Source organism: Ammodytes marinus (genome assembly GCF_949987685.1).
Source record: "Ammodytes marinus genome assembly, chromosome: 1".
In the NCBI taxonomy this organism is placed as follows: domain Eukaryota; kingdom Metazoa; phylum Chordata; class Actinopteri; order Uranoscopiformes; family Ammodytidae; genus Ammodytes; species Ammodytes marinus.
The window spans coordinates 9,255,615-9,267,770 of NC_137230.1; the positions used below are offsets into that span (position 1 = coordinate 9,255,615).

At 39.1% G+C, this 12,156-nt stretch overlaps 3 protein-coding genes across 3 annotated transcripts in view; all 3 read right to left on the reverse strand.

Moving 5' to 3' along the window:
- Positions 1–570, reverse strand: part of LOC307258090 (AT-rich interactive domain-containing protein 3B) — a gene marked incomplete at its 3' end in the record, with an annotated part of 60,517 nt that extends 59,947 nt beyond the window's left edge. The window contains exon 1 of the mRNA XM_080037494.1: positions 313–570. Within this exon, the coding sequence (XP_079893620.1) occupies positions 313–348 (36 nt within the window). The 5' untranslated portion in view covers positions 349–570. The remainder of the gene's footprint in view (positions 1–312) is intronic.
- Positions 571–1,502: 932 nt separating this feature from the next.
- Positions 1,503–8,303, reverse strand: fam219b (family with sequence similarity 219 member B). The gene is made up of 6 exons (XM_080027859.1): positions 8,096–8,303; positions 7,464–7,572; positions 6,113–6,206; positions 5,898–5,975; positions 5,026–5,077; positions 1,503–3,997 (listed from the first exon to the last, which is right to left on the reverse strand). The coding sequence occupies exons 1-6, from the start codon at positions 8,168–8,170 to the stop codon at positions 3,848–3,850; spliced, it is 558 nt and encodes a 185-aa protein (XP_079883985.1). The 5' UTR covers positions 8,171–8,303; the 3' UTR covers positions 1,503–3,847.
- Positions 8,304–9,095: 792 nt separating this feature from the next.
- Positions 9,096–12,085, reverse strand: cox5ab (cytochrome c oxidase subunit 5Ab). Its single transcript, XM_080034323.1, has 5 exons — positions 11,932–12,085; positions 10,227–10,343; positions 9,881–10,002; positions 9,419–9,541; positions 9,096–9,229 (listed from the first exon to the last, which is right to left on the reverse strand). Exons 1-4 carry the CDS (start codon positions 12,002–12,004, stop codon positions 9,428–9,430), a joined length of 426 nt encoding a protein of 141 aa, XP_079890449.1. The 5' UTR covers positions 12,005–12,085; the 3' UTR covers positions 9,096–9,229; positions 9,419–9,427.
- Positions 12,086–12,156: the final 71 nt, after the last annotated feature.

Below are 12,156 nucleotides of genomic sequence, written 5' to 3' on the forward strand. Positions count from 1 at the left end.
TCAGAATACGTGGATAACGTATACGTGATATGTTGAGGATAATTGACCGTACAAACAAGCCAACCTAGTCTGCTAACGTTGTTTTTGCAAAAAGACGTATTACAGTGTTGACGTAAGACTGTAAAAATAAGCCAAAAGTAACATACCACAAAGGTCAAATAGGCTGTGAAAGTTTATCCTCTTTTTTTCTTTTTGATGAGTGTAACGTTTAGCTAGCTAACTCCTCTTCGTCAATATAAAGCGCGGTCAAACTGCGTCTCTCGGAAGGTTTTTAGCTCGACGCAGGTCACGCCAAGCAGGACCACGACTTACCATTTGTGCCTTACTGCTCCCTGAATTGTCCACCATCCCTCCTTCCTTTCCTTGGGCTTTATCCTCCTTCTTCGTCCCTCGTTTGTGGCACTCGTTCAAACACTTGTAAACACACACACACACACACACACGGGCGCGCGCGCACAGGGGGCAGAAGCACTGTGCACGCAGATCCGCCGACAGAAAGAAAGGCGCTATATTCTCTCTTCTGGGCGACCTCTCCAAATGTGGCAACCTCTCGTTCTTTCTTTCCTTCCTTCCCCCCGTGATTTTAGCGATTCTCTTATTTAATGGAAAGGGGGAACGTCTGGAAAATCGTCCGTTCTCATATCTCGGAGAGCGCTGAGGTGACTCCCTTCAGTCGCTTTTTTTTCGTTTTTTTTTCTCCCCTTCAATTGACACCCCCCGCATGGAGCAAAACAGCAGGCCCGCCCACTGACAGCAACAAGTCTCACGGCCTTTTCAGTTTCATGACACCAGTAGTAGGCCTATACTAGTCTATAATCAGTTGATCTCTTTATCCATATGGGCTTCCATTTCTTCCATGTGTAGCCTAAACGTAGCATTTAGACGTCTATGAACTGTAGCCTACATGCAAATGGTTGTGGTTATTTTTTTTACATTAGTCTACCTACGTTATTTCAATGCAAATCTTACAGTAGGCCTACAATTACTTTTCAAAGCTTCCCAATTATATAGTGCCCGATGCATTTGTTAATTGATCTAAATATATATGATTAAGTTTATAATTGACATGAATGATATCACTGAATGTATTTCATTACCCAAATTGCTTGGTTGGAAATTAATCTTTGCCTGTGTAGATTGGTCTCTCGTTCTCCAGTCATCTAGTGAACAAGTCACACGTGGCTTGAGCAGGCCTACAGTGTCACATAATTGCTTCATAACCCTTATGATGCAATATCCAAGTGCAAATACTACAATATAAAGGTGCCTAACAGTGAAGTTCAATTGGTAGCCGAGTCCATTAGAATGCGGCATAGCTCAATGCTGCCCCCTTTTGGAAACAGCGACTATCACATGTACTATGTTTAATGCTGTTTATCAACCACATATACTCAAATTATATAACTCATTCCCATTATTTAAAATACGTCATTGACCTGCTACCTCCTTCCACAAGCAGTACCAGAAACGATTGTTGTTCATCATAATCACATGAATACACATGAACGTATATAGTTTTATTTAATAATGTAAATCAATAAACAGTACAGTCAAATAAAAAAAGACGTTTACCATTATAAAATAACTATTTAAGTTATTGCATTTAGCACTGAATAACTCGCCACAATGTTGTATAACAAGCAGATTGTCCCAAGAGTTGCATAGTACAGGTGATTCAAGTGTACTTGCTTACTGACAACTGGTGCCAAGTGCAATATTAGTGTGTACATAAAAACATTGAGCCAGGGTCAGAGTCGGTACACTTCTCAATTCCGTTGCCACATCTAAAGCATTTACCTCACGTTCGTATCAAGTGACTCAGACATTATGTAGGAGTAGAATCCCCTTTTATTCCTAAAAATCAGCAACATTACAACCGTGGAGCTCTGTGAGGAGGCAACTCATGGAAGTACTGTAACAAGTTCAACGCCTGGATTTTCTTTCCCCTTCCTGAATTTTTATGAGCTGATCCCAGACTCTGTCAAGAACAAATTAAGCTGACATCATACATTAGCTTGCACAAAATGTCACACTATATCCAGTCTCTCACTACTTTATGGTCATGTGGAATGCTATACTGCCGTTTATTTTTTTACGATGGAAAGTTACGCCTTTTAGCAACCAGCGTGGGAGATTGTGAGTGTGGTCTACAGCCATACATTTATCCTGACTTCAAACCTCTACTGAGCAGTTGCGCAATTAAATTATATATTTTTACAAATGTATGTGAAAGGCATCTTCCTTTTGTAGCCACTCACACACACACACCAAATAAAATAGCCTGAGAAAGTGATTACTGTCACCTGCTCCGATATTGAATTTTTTGTTTTTGTTAAAGCACAGTTTCAAAATAAACAGTTGATAGAAAATATGACCCAGACTTATCACATGAGTAAAAAATAATAGTTTTGTGGAAAAATAAAATAAAATGTATATTTTTTTTTAGATAAAAGATTTCTGATATCAGAAAATAATTTTTACCAAATAGTTGACACTTATGCATGTTTAATGGCGTGCATTTACCATGGGTAAACAAATACCTAAAAAGTTTACCGTTTCCAACCTGTAACAATTGTTCTTAGTGTCTCCCAAAAAAAGTATACAAATAAATAAATAGAATGTAACTCAAATCTGCTGACCACACACACACTCCGATGTGTTCAGAGTGATATCCGATCCATAATGCTACATATCCATTAATCAGACATTAAAGTAATCAATTAATATAAATATATTTTTGGATTCTTACCATCCATCCCAAATTGTTTTCTAAAGCATGACAATCAGAAAAATAATGATTTAAATTAGAAAACCTGTATCTATCTGTACACATGTATATGTATCTAACTACATAAACAAATGTCTTTAGATGACAAAACGGTTTTTTTCAATGAAGCGGACATTGGTCTCTGGAATGAAACTCATTTCTACAATACAGTGACTGTAAAGAGTCTGATCTAATCAAATAACATTGGTCCAGCTATCAAAGCACTTCAGTAACTCATCTGCTTACGTTTTGTGCCCTGCGCAGTCGTGCAAGTGTAGGTATTACTCTTTCAAACAGTGCTTTCCTTTACATTACTTGGTATAAAGCCTTTTGCTCTGTGACAACTTGTAAAACCCTCTGTCTTCTCAGACACAAACCATATCATTTGGAATCAATAGAAGATTAGAACGGGCCCATCTTATCTGCTACACTAAAATACACAAGTGGCTTCACTCAATCAATGTAACATCCTATTTATAATCACTGCTATGCTTCATATTAAAACACATATCTTATTAGTTAGTATGCTTGTTGGAATAGGTGTAATAACTTTTTCTCCAAAGTGGTGGCCAGCCTATTTTGAAATAAAAACTCAAAAGTAATATTTGAGGGCGAATAAAGTGAATGTAACAAAAACTAAAAAAAAGCCAGTTAATGCAACAGTAGTCAGGGAATGTCAAAGGTCGAGATGAGATGTGTCTTCATACCATTGCAGATAGATTTAGAAAATTTGCCTGGAATACCATACACCATGTGCATGTCATGCTTAGAGGCAAACGAAGGAAACAACAGTAACTTGCTCTCCTTTGAGTCAATGAGAACGTTTCCCAAATGACAAATGACTCTGCCAAACCTTTTGAAGCAGTGTTAGTTAACATTTCATATAGTTCTATAAAAAGCGAGAAAAAAATACGTGTGGGGTCACAGTGGATAAGGCTTATGTCCATCCGCGTTTTCTGGGGGAGCACGCAGTCCTGCATCGGCAAGAGTTTAGCTTCAGAGCTGGAAGTCCTCAGGCAGCACAGCAGTGACAGGAACTGGATCCAAGCCTTCATAAGGTTAGAGTGGCGGCACAGTCATTCACTGCATGCTACAGGACGGGCCCACGGAGCAGCAGCACACAGACGAGCCCATGGCTTTGGGTGGAATCAGATCCAGGTCCTCGTCATCGGGGATCTCGTCCAGACGATAGCCGTCCTGAAGCAGCTGCTTGCTTAAGTCTGGATGGACCTGGAGAGCAGAGAAAGGACTTGAGTAACACACACACACACACACACACACACACACACACACACACGCGTGCATGGGAAAACAAGGAGCCCACTCCCGTCGACCTCTCACTCAGGTTAATATGTTCATACTAACATTTCCATAACCTCTGATTACTTATGCCATTTGTTATGAAGCAAACGGAATACAGATTTCCAAAGGTGAAGCTTCATCTTCCTTCCATAACTAGGCTAAATCTGACTTACTCAAATACTGAGGACAGCACTAATAGGTATGATGTTATGCTTTCCTATTTAAACTGTTTATAATGATGTTTTCAAGCCACATTAGCAAAGTAGTTTACCATGGAAGTCAACAAGAAGTCTCCTAATTGTGCAAAGGCTATGGGCTGACTTACATTTTTCTAAGGCATTTGGACATGTTGAAACAAAGTTATTTGAAAAATCTCTATGAATGGTCATGAATCAATGACAAGCCTAGGTCTAGCTCTGTTTGAATTTGTTGCGTGCATCTTCGCTATTATGACATTTCTACAGTTGCTCAACAGCAATGTGACAAAACAAGTAAGACTGAATGCAGTACATGACACTGACTACATGTCTAGCCAGAGGCTCAGAGGGAGTGACTGAAAAACAACAATGGAATGATCAAAAACAAATACAGGTCTTTTGCACTCACAATCTACTTATGGACAGGCAGTCAGTATACTGCTCCTGCATGATATGTAGGATCTGCTTTCAATTCTTTTTGAACCTGTAAACATTTTTTTCATGGAGCAGATAGGTATTATGTTGTCCATTCCTTACAATATATTTGTGAAGGTCAAAGTTTTGAGCGAAAAGTTGCACAAAAGTGGTAAAATGGTAAAATAAAGCCCAGGTTGCTAATAACACAAACTATCTTTGCACATACTTGGATGGCCAAGAAACTGATCTTTGCACACCCATGCAACAACAGTCTGCCTGTTAGAATGTGTGCACGCGCAAACTGTGAAAGCATCGGAAGAAGGTCCCGTGGGGCTAACTCACCTCAGCCGAAGAGTATCCTGAGGAATACTGCTCAAAATCGATCTCTTCATCGCTGTGAAAACAGGCAGAACAGGTTGTGTCATTCTGAGGTCAACAATTTTAATGCGTCATGCCGTCATCCAGAAACATAGGGAGGGACCCAAGAGCTGGGAGAATGCCAAACATCAAACAGGAGCTGGCTAATGTCCACGGGTCCTGATTTCATGCTTTGATTACACACTTCAAATAAGATAGACTTTGCTTCCCTTCCCATAACATTAAGCAGAACTTAAACTAGAAAGAAAAAAGAGAACAGTTGGGACATATTTTGCCTATACCCTGCAATGACTGTGTGCATGTTTCATCATAACTGCTCTGCATATTTGCCAATCGACCAGAATATCAAAACAAAACTTGATTGATTGATTGATTGATTTATATTTATTTCCTCCATGGATGTCTTCCAACAAAACTCATTTCGACATTCTCACATGTACAATCCATAAAACCATGAGGAAAAGGAGGCAGGGTGAAGAATATCTTATATTTCCTGCCCCCTCAAAACAAAACAAACAAAAAGAAAAACACTCTACATGTCAACTCATGTCAGTGCATGACGATAATAAATGAAACAAAATAGAAACCAAAACATCAATCTGAAACTGATTCCAAAACAAAGCAAACCATGATCACAACCATCAATATAGAAATCATAAATTTTTCTTTCTATATTATATATAATAATATACAATATTTTTATTTCTATAAGTGCTCATACAAATTCATTGTTTTCTCTTTAAATCTCTATAAAAACTTGTTCCAGAAGGAAAATGTCAGCTCACAAATGTAGCTATTTCACAACATCATCACCTGTATACCAGGTGTAACATTACCTGTCTGAGTCCAGTGCCACCAAACTGTCCTCCGCGTGCTGACTCAAAGCAGCGTAGCCCTTGTTGTACTTCACCGTCCTGAAAAGAGGAGAAGCAGAAATTGAATGAATGATGCGAAAAAGAACACCTCGTCTCAAGCATTACACTGACACACACAGACACACACACACAGACACACACACACACACACACACACACAGAGCAGTGTCCCCTACCTCTTGGCTCCTTGTCTTGGCTGATGCATGACTGCAGGGGCCGGGGAGAGGGCTTTCTTCTTCAGTGCTTTCCTCGCCATCTCCCTGTGTTTCTCTGGGAGTAAATAAGAGACACAAATGTGCTGACTAGGACTGACTGGAGAGGGATTATTGCCAATGACACCAAAACCTTGAAATAAAAAAAAGTAATCTTATCTCAGTGTAGGACTTGATTTATGAAGCTTTCTACACAAACTCTCAGCAAGTTTTTTAGCAGTTTAGCAAACTTTCAAACGAATGACAAGCTGATTGAAACATAACAAAAACAAAAAAACAGCATAACCTGTATTACATGCTGCTTAAAAAGGGAAAACATGCAGGCTAATACACTTGATTTCATTGGATTTTTATATTGGTTTACACAAGTAAAGTACAATGTATTTGCCAATATGCGCTTTTTTGCTTTTTTCCCCAAAGCTCACTTATTCTTCTGTCCTCATGCTCCAAGCAGACCTGATCTTGACATATGTGTTACCGGATGTGTAAGTCATAGATAGTATATAAGTGCAAAACAAGGCCTAAGCGTATATGGACACCTGCTGGTATGTGTGTGTGTCCTATCATTTGTCCAAGATTAGGAATAGTAAAAGGTTATATCAGCTCTATAACTCTCCTTAATGCTGGGGAGATGAGTGGACTTTCCGAGCTCACAAAAGTTGATCTACCTATCCATTACACCTTGGCCAAAATATGTAAATATAGGTAATGAATGTGTAATGTTTAAAAAAAACAGGTATGCTTCGTTTTAAGAATTCATGTTTCGGCGAGTTAGGACCATTATTTTTCTTTGACATAATGCTAAACGCAGGTCCAGTTTTGTAATATGTATTTCTTCCTGTCAATTTACTCTTTTTTAAATATTTTTTTAATGCACAATAAAGTAAATTTTGTTCAAATTTGTTTAACAGACAGCACTTCCACCACTTGTTACGTTGTCCTTTTCCTTTCACGTGCGTGAACATATTTAAAACCACAGAGACCGTTCATGAAACCCCACATCACATCTTTTCGGTGTGGATATCTTCCCTGTCCATGACACTGGCCTACAAGGGAAAAAGACTACATGATGAAAAGTCTGAGTGACTTATCTCAGCAGTGTCACATGACTGGCTCTGCTGTCTTACTCATGGACCTATAAAGAAAGGGTTGTACTAGGTTTCGTATTCAATACTCTTTTTCACTGCCCTTTGTTGTTGCTGTATACTTTAGTATGAGCCTAAGCTGAACTCCTACAAACATCCGTTGACCTACAGCCAGGCGTTAGAACAACCCGCTGGTGTCATTGGCCTTGAAGACAGGAGACAATGCTCACGTAGTTTGAGGTGGATGGCTGAAGCTCTGGACATGATGTAAGGTCCTCTCTTCTCCACAGGCCTGATCCCTCCATCAGTGGTCTTAGGTCTGGTGCCACTACTCGGGCCCTGAAGTTGCAGACGATATTTCTTATTCATGTAAACAGCAAGGCAAAGTGTAATAGCTCATTTACAAGACAGAAGAGTTCTCAATGATTACTTGAACGTTTTTAATCCAACTTGATTCAATCACAATCTCTTCCCTTGTAGAATAACTCATGTTGATGTATTCTGGTTGTCAATTGTCTGTCTGAAATGGTAAACCCCTAAATTCCACTTAGCATGTGACTTTTAGGAAATCAATAAACTTCCACAACATTTCCCGGCAACCCTTTAGGTTTGCAGGAAAAGATGGGCTAGGTAATCACTTGAACGCGTTTCTAAGCCCATTAAAAATGTCCCTCGATATTCACTTAAGGTAAAGCTCAGCTCATTCTAACGATAGAGAGCGAAACCGTCCCGATGCTGTTTTCACACGAAGTGTCTCAGCTAAAACAACTGTTAAAATCATCATAGGCTAGGCTAGCCAAATAGCTTCCCAGTTTGTGTTTACAAGCCCCCCGTTAGCCGGACTAGCTTAGCTGACATTTACCGATAAAACTTGTGTCTCGGGCTGCGCCTCCAGCAGCGTGTCCTTCTCCGGCTCCTCAATGATGTCGTTCATCATGGTGGCGTCAGTAGTCACAGTTTATAACACAACACAACCATGATGACAGTCAAGCCACCGGCGCGCGACTTTTAGTTGTTTTCTTCAGGAGCAATGAGGCACTTTTTAGCTAGCTGTCCTGGTTCTGCTGTGACAGCTTTGACCCTACTTCCGGAAAACTTCCAAAATAAAACGTGACGTATCTCTTCCAAGAAGTAAAATAAACACACATGCGATGTTTGATTCTGAGCAGTTGCATTGTTTGCAGTTTCTTGTACTAGAAAAACACCTTTAGCAAATAATAAAAATAATAATTAAACAAGATGAATGGTGGTGTTTTTTTCTTTTACTTTCGGGCATGTGGTAGGCTTACTATATATTTCCAAAACACAGATGGTGCATTCACTGCCATACATGGCTTCAATTGGTGTTTAGGTTATATTGATTTGTAGACCACTGCATGTCATCACACATGTAGTGCTCTTATACGGGAACATCACAAACTGTAATGTTAAGACAAGACATGTTAAAAAAGCATGTCACCAATTTGTTTTTTTCCCTCCAAAAAGGGTGTATGCTTGGTGATGGCCATTTTCATCAAAATAATAAGTCAACTGTACTTTACTATTGTTAACAAGAGAATGTTCAGGTTCAGAGGTCAGGACTAGCAGAAGAGCAGCAGGCCTAGTAGAGGGTCTTGTAGTCTTGAACTAACCTGCACAATTCATAATATAACATTTCACAAGACATTTCGCTTGAAATAGCAGAAAAGGCAACAGTGTAACTAGTAACATTAATGCTGGCTCCGTTTTATTCACAATATGTAGCCCAGTAATCTGTGCCAATAATAGTATATACACCTCTTATAACCCAAAATGTTGACTGTCCGGTATAGGTATAAAAACACCAAATTATTTACCAAAAGAAAAAAAACACCTCACACACATTCTGATTGGTTTTCTTTTATTAGGTCCACCATTTTCTACAGAACAGGATAGCATGGATTTAATCAACAATATAGACATATTTGACAGGAGACAATCAGGAGAGCTCTTCTCATCTCTTAATTTAATAAATGACCTGAGGAAAGAGAAACAAAGGGTATTTCAGCTGCAATCAAATAATGTTATGTAAATCATGATCTACTGTACATTCATAGAGCAAGCAGCATCAGTATGTAATACTAAACTACGGAGGATATTCTCTTTCTTAAGCCACATCTCCTTCCCGAGCCTTGTGATGTAGTGGTATGGTATAGTGGGCTCTCACCTTGACAGTTTATAACTTGTCAATGCCTAGCTCCTCTGGTGTTGAGATGCCTAATTCTGACAGGGTGGGCTGCAACTCTTGGAGGAGGTATGGATAGATGTCTTTGTGGGGACCTGCTTTGTCCTGCAAAAACACAAACAAATGTCAACATTAAACAAGGAGCATTTAGTCAAACTAGGCCGCAACATTCAAGTAATGATAACGTCTCACGTCTCAAACGCTATTATCTAGTTATAAAGTATTTGCTATTAGTGGTGTTACATTATATGTATCTGTTATTTATTTTAAATAAATAGTAATTTAGTTTAAATTTAATTTTATCGTAAAGAAATATCAAGATTAACCTGAATTTTCTCTGCCCTACAGTGACAAAGACGAAGCCACTTCCTCACTGTAACAAAGTTCAGCTTTAAGATGTGTATGGCAGACCCTAGGTGGACCTATGAAGGGACAGTCGCTCACCTTAACAGCCTCAAGGATGCGGATGGCGCTGGCCAGGTCATCCAGTCTCCGGCAAGCCCTTAGTGCTGAATCCAGGATCTTGGCCTCGGGTACCAGGTCATACCCAATCAAGGTGTTCATGCCTTTAGGTTAGAATCAATTGGAAGAAGCCACGTTACTTCCAATAGTCAGCAGAAGTTCAAACAATAACAGAGCGAAAATATTAGATTGCATTTTTTTGACTAATTATTGTATTTCTGTCATGATTTCCAAATGAACCCCGAAAAGGAATCATAAAAATTACCAAACAAAGGGACAAGAACACAGATTGAGAACATGAAAAGCAACAAGCTGTCAACAAGCTGACCTTTCCTCAGCTCCCAGGCATCAATGTCAGGCTTGCTGAAGTACGTGACCCAGCGGGCATCAAACTCCTCGTCGGACTCCACTTTGCCATGGGAGTAACACCTGGAGGCCAACGGAGCTGGAAAACATGAGCAAGACAAGAGATGTCTTTGAAAAAAAAAATTGAATACTAGTGACGATACATTTGCGAATATTTAATAAGCTACTTGTTCTTAAAAAATACAAGTTCCTATAATGTTGTAATAAATAAAAAGTCTTTATTACAAAACTTGTATTTATTTAGTTAACGAAACAAGCTAGGTACAAGACATTTAGATTGTAGTAAAAAGTAAAAAGATGGAAATTTGATTTAAATGAGTTAATATCGTATTAAACTAATAAATAAGACTGTGCTTTTGGACACGCATTCTAAGCCAATATTTAATACTTGACTGTAGTTGGTGCTTCAGGCATATTTCTGTAAGTATTAAAAAAACTAAAAATACCTAAATAGAAAAAAAAAATGATTTATTCCAAACTCTTCCTCAAACACTGACAAGCTTTGATGATAATGATCAAAAACGTAATCACATGTTATGATCTTGAATGATATTCGATAACCTCACATCGAATATAAGGGTCAAGCTGGCTAATGTCAGTGAGCAAGACTGCATTGAACATAGACATTCAGGCATGGAATATGAATTGTTATAACAGTTTGCAAAACGTAAAAAAAGATAAAACTCAATGCATTGCAGGCCCTTATTCAGACAAGTGAAATCAGGTCGGTGGCATAAAAACTTTTCAGCTGCATTGCCATTGATGCTGTGGGTCTGTGAAGGCTGTTTGAAAGTTGTGTACGTGACTTGTTGTTAATATCCGTTGCAGTAGGTATTTCTACGATACATTTAATTTGGCAACTTAAAATTCAAATCAAACCAACAAGATGAATACATACATTTATGATTTTTTCCTCATCATAATTTATGTCACACAACAATAATGTAATGGGGATTCTTTAATGTGTACAGAATATCCAACTTCATATCTATGTAATATCCTCTACACGACATCACTCTGACAACTAAAAAGTCCTCTTTTTGAAATACATTTAAAACAAAAAAAGTATACATAAACTTAACCTCATCAGGCAGCTGTCACCAATTAGTCAGCATACCCATCTACTGAAAGATAAAGAAGGATGACCTATCTAAAAGGGAGTTCAGGTCAGGTCAGGACAGTTAATATGGGAGGATACTGGCATCAGAATGAGTCACATATTACAATTGTTCATGGCTTCCAAAGTTAACTATATTCACATTATAAATATATAGCAGTATACCTAATAATATAGTCTGCGTTCAGTTAGTTTTAAACATTACTAAGTGTTGATCTCGGCTGCGTATAAACTGCGGTCACTGACGCTATTGAACTAACTAAGGAGGGTCATCACAAGGTCGTGGATTTTTTTCTCTTATAATTCATTTCGCGCCACTTCATTTAAACTACTCTACAAAGGTGGAAACGCACGGATATATTCAATTCAAGACCACACGGATAGCCGATCATAAAATATAATTCAATGTCACCCTAAGTTACCTTTTCCATACACACACACAGCGGTGGCTAAGCTAGGCGGCTAGCAGAGCAAGCTCACTGTAGTCATCTCTATTACAGAAGCTAACGTTAAATCGTTTCACGGAAGGGTGTGATGCGAGCGGTCCTACCTGAGTAGCTGGGTCGTGACCGGGCCAGACTCCGGGCCCCTGAGGCTGACAGTCGGAACACGGCTCGGAACATGGTACCGCAGTGGGTGCTGGACTGTCCTGTGTGCTAAAGAGGGAGACTCTCTGGACGGACCGGACACAAACGAAGACGATGGTGACGACAACAATCACGTGAATGACGGAGTTAGCCGAACGTCCAAGCTGCTGATTGGTCCGTTTTTTTTA

Excerpts from the sequence above, each read along its gene's own strand:
- fam219b (XM_080027859.1), bottom strand. The coding sequence starts at position 8,170 with ATGATGAACGACATCATTGAGGAGCCGGAGAAGGACACGCTGCTGGAG. Across the intron at positions 7,573-8,095 it reads CCGAGACACAAGTTTTATCG|GGCCCGAGTAGTGGCACCAG; the intron begins GTAAATGTCAGC and ends CTGCAACTTCAG. Across the intron at positions 5,976-6,112 it reads CCAAGACAAGGAGCCAAGAG|GACGGTGAAGTACAACAAGG; the intron begins GTAGGGGACACT and ends TCCTCTTTTCAG.
- cox5ab (XM_080034323.1), bottom strand. The coding sequence starts at position 12,004 with ATGTTCCGAGCCGTGTTCCGACTGTCAGCCTCAGGGGCCCGGAGTCTG. Across the intron at positions 10,344-11,931 it reads GTCACGACCCAGCTACTCAG|CTCCGTTGGCCTCCAGGTGT; the intron begins GTAGGACCGCTC and ends CATGTTTTCCAG. Across the intron at positions 10,003-10,226 it reads TGCCTGGGAGCTGAGGAAAG|GCATGAACACCTTGATTGGG; the intron begins GTCAGCTTGTTG and ends TCTAACCTAAAG.